Raw genomic sequence first — 8,282 nt, 5'->3', positions numbered from 1 at the left:
GCTTTTCAGACCGATGAGCTTTGTAAAAATTGACACGTTTCAGAAAGGCGGGGCATAGAGGAGAAACAATAATGTACAGTTTGTGGAAAATAATGTGGTTTTTGAACCTTAAACCGCATAAACACATTTCATTACACCAAATACACAAAATAATGTTCTTTTTTAGCAACATCATATGACCTCTTTAAACAAGGATTAGATTGTGCAGTAAAGTGTAAAAACAATCGTCAGGCTGCCCTCTGCAGGCATTTGTTATAATGCGTAATGTACATTATACTCATTTATGCATTTATACTGAATATAAATTCTGTTGTAAAGAAATGGCCAAATATTAAAGATTAAAGTGGACATTTGAGTTAAATGTTGTTTAGTCTATATTAAAGGGGTCATATGATGCGATTTCAATTTTTCCTTTCTCTTTGGAGGGTTACAAGCTCTTGGTGCATAAAGAAGATCTGTAAAGTTGCAAAGACTAAAGTCTCAAATCCACAGACCGATGAGCTTTGTAAAAATCGACGCATTTCAGAAAGGCAGGGCATAGAGGAGAAACAATAATGTACAGTATGTGGAAAATAATGTGGTTTTTTTTACCTTAAACCGCATAAACACATTTCATTACACCAAATACACAAAATAATGTTCTTTTTTAGCAACATCATATGACCTCTTTAAACAAGGATTAGATTGTGCAGTAAAGTGTAAAAACAATCGTCAGGCTGCCCTCTGCAGGCATTTGTTATAATGCGTAATGTACATTAGCTCTATTGTTTATAATACATTATGTATTTTACCAGTTTTGTTCAATAAAACCATATGATTACTAGCTTTTGATTCCTTGCTTTATTTGAACTCATTATTATTGCCTCATTGCTATTATATAGGTATTTTAAGTCATTTTAAAGCCTATTATTCGCTTAGGTCTATTTTTATTGCCACAGAAAAATAATTATATTTATCCGATTACGCGATTAATCGTCAGAATAATCGACCGATTACTCGATTACCAAAATAATAAGTGTGACGTAGTCCATTGTGTCTATTTTTTACGACACCACACATTTCTACAAAACTTTTAACTCTGTACATTACATGGGAAATTACAGCTCACCTTCTTCTTTTCTTTGACATCATATAAGGCCAAACTTGCAAATATTGGCTCAATTTCAATCTCAAACCTTAAAAGGGACAAGAGATGCTTATCAGAAACATTGTAGCCATAGATGTTACATTTCAGTCCACAAAAGCTGTTCTCCACTTACTTCAAGGACAAGCACTTGACAAGAAGCCTTTGACCAAAATGTTCTTTTGGAACATCAGGCACACAGTGGCGCTCAATGGGTTCTTCCTACATGAAAAAAAAAAAATAGATTAATGCAAGAAGTGTTTTGGTAATCCGTATATTTAAACACAATATTGGAAATATTGAAACAAAATGTCACACTCTACCTCATCCAAAGCAGGATGCAGTGCGAAGAGCTCTCGATGACGGTTTGACTTGCGCTGGTCCTCATTGTGGTGGTCGATTTCCTCGTTGGGTACTCGATCCAGAAGATGAGGCAGCAGAGCATCAGGCTGAGAGTTCTTCAGGTCAAATATACTGCAAGCCCAGCTGCCACGTGGAGTGTCATCAATTGACATGGACCTTCGCTTCAGATCATCCTGTGACATGCAAAAGTCAGTGTTTATATTCAGTGAATTCAAAAAGAAACTCACAGGGATATTGTGCAATTATTCTATTGGGTAAAGTCTTCACATCACACGCAACTGTAGCAAAGACAGGTTTACCTGATCATCCTGATAGCTGCTGTGATCTGGCAACTCATCAGACTCAAAAACCTGCTTGGGTAAACCTCTCTGCCTCTCCTTCTGCTTATCCAAAGTGTTGGGATTGAATGCGGTGCCCAACTTGTGGTACCTGTGCATCCAAAATACTTTTTAAGCCTTTTTAAAATAAATAAGTAAACACATACATAAATAAATAAAAATGTACATGGAAAGCTTTTTTATGGTATAATTAGGAATTAAAAAAATAAAAATGTATGCCTAAATTAATTTTCTAATAATCATTTTGTTATATCATTTTTTTTTTATTAAGAGACTTGTTTAATCATAGTAAAAAAAAATGTGATTACGTGTTAAATAACTAATAGCTAATTAAAATGAATCACTACTCAATTTTATATAAACAAGAAAACAAGATTAGATGAAACTATCACATTTTTTATCATTTATCGGTAAAGCATTAAGCATTATTTTATGTAATGAGTATTTTACATACTAATGTTAAAATTCAGTTCAGCGGAGCTTTGTCAATGATGGATAAAATTACAGAAAATCAGTTTACATAATTATATAAAAGTTTGTAGGCTTAAACTAAACTTTCAACCTTAATGACCGTAATTACTTCACTTCCATTTACTTTTCTCACAATGACTGGGTAATAATCAGTATACTGTATGTTTGGATTACTATCCATGGTTACAATGACAACCATTATATGAAGAGTTTGGGCTTATCAATTAAGAATCACCAAGGAAACTGATTCACAGTAACTTATGAGGGCCCTATACATATCTTGGAAGCTGCTTGAGTTTGTCTCTTGAGCAGAGTTAAAGACCCCATGAAATCAAATTTAAAGTTTTTTGGGTGTTAGTATCAATATGTTAGTCTTAAGGTTATCTATAAGGCAGTGTGCTCCAAAACAGTGACAAAATTCGCATTTAGAAGATATAAGCATTCAAAGCTTGAAGTTCGTCACTTCCGCCAAAACAGCTCAACGATTTTTTTGACGTCACATCATACTTCAGCTTCTCATCAAACATTCTGTCCAATCATAAAATGACGTCAACACGTAGAGTAACGCTGCGTGTTTCTAAGCATTTCAGGGGACCTTTAAAAGCCCCAGTGAAAAGCACCATAAAAGCAGCATGTTGGGAGAAAGACTGTAGGCAATATTCACTTGAATTCCTCTTTGTCATTTATGAACAGGCCCACACTAAATTTGTGCCTGCAGAAATCTACAGATAGTGTTGCAGATACTATCCTACAATCCTCAGGATTGAAACATCCGTTATCACAAAGAGGCACCAAGAACGTAACACTTTCAGCTCCACTTAACACATCTTCCATATTTAAAATCATGTATCAGAATCCCATGTATCAGGAAAAAAAGGCTGCATTAATTCTAAAGAGAGAACAGATGTAAGATGGAAATCTAGTGAAGCGTCATACTTGCGGTTAACAACGGCCCAGTCCTCAGTGTAAGACCGGACGCAGTCTCTGACATGTGGATCATTCTCACTGGAAAAAGTATTTAAGAGGAAGAACAAGTAAAATATGTTGAAGCAGTATGCCTGTGTAACAAAAGAATAAGTGAATGACAACTGTTTATGTTCAAACACTATGTACAAATTCATTTATAAGCAAAAAAACCATTTTAGGCTTAAATGACTATTGAGATCATCACGGAATACATTTTAAAACTGTTCACACTGACAATCTGATTCATTTTGTTCAATTACACCTCTGGTTTGCAGAGACATACTAATGTATGCCTCAATTCTTCGAAACAATCCACCCTGAACACGCTCACCCCTCCTCAGGCACAGCCTGGCCAAGAGTCCGGCACTCTCTTGGCGTGTAAAGCACTTCAATGTCATCTGGAGGAAACTCAATCAGATCTCTCAGAGGTCCTGACTCTATAAGGGGAGGGTGTGTGATCAAATACTCTTCAAAATCCACTGGCTCTACAGCCTCTGTCAGAGGAATCTATAGGGAGAAATCCAAAGAGGAACAGAAAGAGAATGTGAGAACTGTTGCCGCTATCTCCCAAGAAAGACTGTATCACACTGAAGGGATAGTGGTAAATACCCTTTGAAATGTCAATCACCCAGATTTTACACAGAAAAGTATATTCTCTTTCAAATGTAGTACTTACAGCATTGCTAGCTGCATTCCCACCCACACTGAGGTTTTTGAGAAGCTGAGGTGAGCCTCCGTACTGACCAGCAATCTGCTTCCTGACCTCAGCCGCTACAGTCCTGGAGAACAACAAGACAGCGCAGATGGCATTAGAATACAAAACAGATAAGTATCCCATGACTTGACTGTCATCTCTCTCTAAACAAGTCAGAGAACGAATGAAATACTCATTTACTATAAACACTACTGTTCAAACGTACTTTTACTCAACAAGGATGCATTAAATTAGTCTAGTGACAGTAAAGACATTATATCACATTACAAAAGACTTTTGTTTTAAATAAATGTTGTTCTTTTAAACTTTAGTCATCAAAGAATCCTGGGGGAAAAAATGCATCACAGTTTTCACAAAAAAATAATAATAATAAGCAGTACAAGTGTTTTCAACATTGATAATAAGAAAGAAATGTTTCTTGAGCACCATATCAGCATATTAGAATTAAGGATCATGCGACACTGAAGACTGAGTAATAACTGCTGCAAATTCAGCAAAATTACATTTAAAAATATATTAAAATAGAAAAACTGTAGCAATATTTTACTTTTTTGGTGTTTTTACTGTATTTTTGATCAAATATATGCAGCCTTTCAAAAACATTAAAAACAAAATCACACCATCCCCAAACTTTTGAATGGTATACAGAATGTTGTATGCAATGATAAAATTGATGTATACAACACTGTTGTATACATGACCTCACTATATTGCATCATGTTTAATTCTTAATTCAGTGCCACTGAATCATGTAGAAAAAAAATGGTTATTTTGCATTTTTTTGTATGTAAAAATATTTATTAACATGAGCCAACAAGCCAACAAAGTCAAGAAAAAACTTGATTGTTGATATTTTTTCCACATTATTTGTCCCACTGAAAATAGCCTGATAGAACTGTACAGTACAGAAGTCCGCCATCCAGGTGTTCCAAGCATAATGTGTACAGTACAAACCGCTTACTGCTAAAATGGTACAAGTAGTATTCTATTCCAAATATAGACAAAGTCTTATGACCTTTTTCTTGGCCCAAGCTTTTGTAAATAACAACAATCTATGACACATCAAACTAATAACTGGCAGCATACTACTGGGCTCACAAAAATAAAACACAAAAACATACTAGCAAATCTTGTAATGAGACAAGCTCTGCAAGTTCACATCAAAATACACCTAAGCCCCTCCAATAGGTTAGGTTAAAAAAGTTCATTACTATAGAGTAATAACATAAGATTGTAACTTATTATTATTCAGTTTTCACAGGCTGAATTACAGTCCTGTAAAGTACAAGCAGAATAAAATACCATCAAGGTTTGAATGAAAGCAATGTGTCAGTAAGAAGAACCAAATTTACAATATTATCAGACTGCCTTTGTTGTAGCATAGTGTACAAGTCAATATCGCTAATCAGAATCCTCTTCCAATACATGTAGAATGACGTACACTGAAACAAAACCCCGCCCCCAGTGCCCTTGTTGGTTCTGGAGGGACCTTTATTTAGGCTGGACATTCCTGAAGGGGGAACAGATGATTAGCCCACGCGGATGTGTTGTTTACCAAGGCATGACTTTCAGTGCATATTTCACACATCTCTGAAAACGTCTTGCACTTTAAGTAAACAGAGCCATGAGAAACAGCTTCTGTGACTTCCGAGAAAAGCTTTCAGATTTCATTTGAATATCTAATTAGCAAGTCATTCAGTAAAAAGGGGTGAACTTCAAGATTTTTAGTGCTTTCAGTTTTGCTTTGTGTAAAATAAAATTAGATAGACATTGACTTTTTGGGGGCTTTTTGCATTCTATATTATGGGTAATACCTATACTGTCTTATGTATAAATCAAAACGCATAGCTATTTCCTTGATCATATCAATAAAGGCATTTTTCTATTTGGTTAAATAACAAGTAACGATTGGAATCAAGGGTGCAGGTGCCACTAAGTCTATCCTGAACTGATCTAATCATCCCATTACACGGCACTGAAAAGACAACAGCATTTTCAAGCATCTGGGAAACGCCAAGACTATGGAAACCACCAGGGAGCCTAAAAGGTCACTTCCTTTTTTAAATCCATATGAGGTCTAATCTCTGACTTAACATCACAAAGGAAATCTAGACTGAAAAAAAAGAGATGTTTTTAAGCCAATGATGAGACTTAATTGTAGTCTATTATGATAACCCAGGGTCCCTGCTCCACAAATTGTGGGCCACTAGCCAAAATCTGAACAGATCTAAACATTAAGCGCACAGTGTCATTACAAGGAAAAGTATCTGCTTGAAATTTAATCATGCATCGTATTTCAGGTCATTCTGGATCTCAGTCTGAAATGGTCTTAAAGGCTTTATAATAGCTGCATGACTACAACAGCAATGCAAACCATCAATATCATGCAAGAACATCTGAACACTTGTCAGTTGATGGTGTTCTAGTAATACACCAGAAATTATTATGCATTACTATTATTCATGATCTCCGGCTTAAAGTCATTGTTTACATTATTTTTAAGTCTCGTTATTTAATTAAGAGTTTAAAAATCATCGTCTTGCAATCAAAGCTGTGGTGCACTATGCATATACTATATGACTGCATATTGACTATTATACTAGTGTAAGTTACCATATGATTGCATACTGACAGCAAAACATCTCATGATCCCGATGTGTCAGTATGTCAAGCCATCGTCTCACAAACACTAAACACTGCATTTCATTGAATCAGCCTAGTCTGCATCGTTAAATCCTTAAATGGATTTAACAAAATACGCATTTATGGATTATAAACCCAGGGATAAAGACTGCTTTTAATGCACAGAAGCACAAAGGCATCATACTGCTGTCTTGCAGCTTAGGGTGGGTCACTCGGGCATCTCTATGGATGCATCTCAAAACCTAGTAAGTTGCCTACCTAGACGGCACTCCAAACGCGCCTATTAGACCCAACCGTGCAGTCTGGGTAGGCAGCTCCCCAAGGTTTTGAGACACCGCCTCTAAACTCAGCGTCTGCTCTAGCTAACTCAACGCCTAGGCCTTATTTGGGAAAGACTGGCACGCTCGCCAATTGGATCAGGCAGCAGACAAAGAATGGTCGCACGGCGCTGGGAGAATACATTTAAATGCAATAGCTTGGAAGTGCGTTAGATATCCTTACCTGCTGATTTTCTGGGCAAAGGCGCGGCGCTCAGCCATGACTGTAGCCGCTGAGTGCTCGAGCAACTCCAGCGCTCCAGCCGCGATATTCCTTCCCCACCCGTACCCGTATTTCGACAAGCCCCACCTCCTGACGCCTAAAATAAGTCTGTGATTGGACAGTTGAGAAGTCACTCATAAAGCCGTAGTAACCATAATAAACAGAGAGCTGGTCAGGGGCGGGACTTGTCGGAATACGGCTGGGAAAAAACGCGCTCCAGACGAACAAGAGAAGACAATGTACCGTAAAGCTGAAAAAATAAACGCATACCATCTTTCAGTCTTTCGGGATCGTGGGTTGGAGTCTTCCCGGTGATTCATATCCTGTGCGTACAATAGAGGGCTCTTTTACAGGAAACTGTCTGTGTAGCGAAAAGTGTGAAATGCATCCGTTACCTCTTCCACTAATCGTGTAATCTGTAGACAATGACAGCTTTATTGGTGTATAAACATATCGTGGGTTGTAGTAGTGGGTGTTTAATTTCGACACTTCTAATTATGAATAATATAATGATGCTCCGTAAAAAGCTAAATGAAGTACAGAAAAGCTTAAATAATAGACAAATGTCCTTGCTTATTTCATTTGATAATTAAATTAGATTGTAATTAAGTCTAGTACTTATAAAGATATTTAAAAAGCATCAATCTTTCGAGATCTATTTTTATGAACCGTTTCACAAAACCCTGAACGATGTCAAACTCATAAAAGACAAATAACAAACGTCTTACAAATAAAACACACTAAAAATGTTCTTTCTTGCGACTTGAATTTATGACAGTTTTATTCTATACACATAGTTGCTCTTGATAAATGTTTTATTATAACATAACAAAAACTTTCCAGTCGAGAGATAATTGATTTTAAAAGGAACCAGACAAATCACAACCATCCTTTATTATTATTATTATTTTTTTTTTTTTACCAGTTCCTTGGAACGAATAGTTCTAAAGAACCAGACATCCTATCACTAGAATGCGCCAGACGGGAGAATATCTGAAATACCGCGAGACCGAACGAGAGGCCGCTTCCTCAAAATGTAAACAGAAGTGAGTAAATGCACAGTGAGTTCTTAAGTATAACAAGACGTGTGAGCACGAATGTTTTAAATTATATATTTATATAT

At 36.4% G+C, this 8,282-nt stretch overlaps 2 protein-coding genes across 3 annotated transcripts in view; one reads left to right on the top strand and one right to left on the bottom strand.

Moving 5' to 3' along the window:
- LOC107692429 (dedicator of cytokinesis protein 7-like) overlaps positions 1-7,210 on the bottom strand; it is a 51,176-nt gene extending 43,966 nt beyond the window's left edge. The window contains exons 1-8 of the mRNA XM_016491477.1: positions 7,121-7,210; positions 3,938-4,040; positions 3,593-3,768; positions 3,232-3,300; positions 1,786-1,915; positions 1,447-1,659; positions 1,260-1,345; positions 1,109-1,175 (exon numbers count right to left, since the gene is read on the bottom strand). Of these exons, the coding sequence (XP_016346963.1) occupies positions 1,109-1,175; positions 1,260-1,345; positions 1,447-1,659; positions 1,786-1,915; positions 3,232-3,300; positions 3,593-3,768; positions 3,938-4,040; positions 7,121-7,158 (882 nt within the window). The 5' untranslated portion in view covers positions 7,159-7,210. The remainder of the gene's footprint in view (positions 1-1,108; positions 1,176-1,259; positions 1,346-1,446; positions 1,660-1,785; positions 1,916-3,231; positions 3,301-3,592; positions 3,769-3,937; positions 4,041-7,120) is intronic.
- A 960-nt stretch (positions 7,211-8,170) lies between these two features.
- LOC107692386 (cysteine protease ATG4C-like) overlaps positions 8,171-8,282 on the top strand; it is a 13,832-nt gene continuing 13,720 nt past the window's right edge. The window contains exon 1 of one of the 2 annotated variants that reach the window (XM_016491421.1): positions 8,171-8,205. The gene's annotated coding sequence lies outside the window, so the exon portion shown is untranslated. Of the gene's footprint in view, positions 8,252-8,282 lie in introns of both variants that reach the window. The other variant, XM_016491420.1, reaches the window with a different exon arrangement.

This window comes from Sinocyclocheilus anshuiensis, unplaced genomic scaffold (assembly GCF_001515605.1).
Source record: "Sinocyclocheilus anshuiensis isolate Anshui unplaced genomic scaffold, SAMN03320099.WGS_v1.1 scaffold70, whole genome shotgun sequence".
Taxonomy (NCBI): Eukaryota; Metazoa; Chordata; class Actinopteri; order Cypriniformes; family Cyprinidae; genus Sinocyclocheilus; species Sinocyclocheilus anshuiensis.
This window is presented reverse-complemented; position numbering and strand designations above follow the sequence as displayed.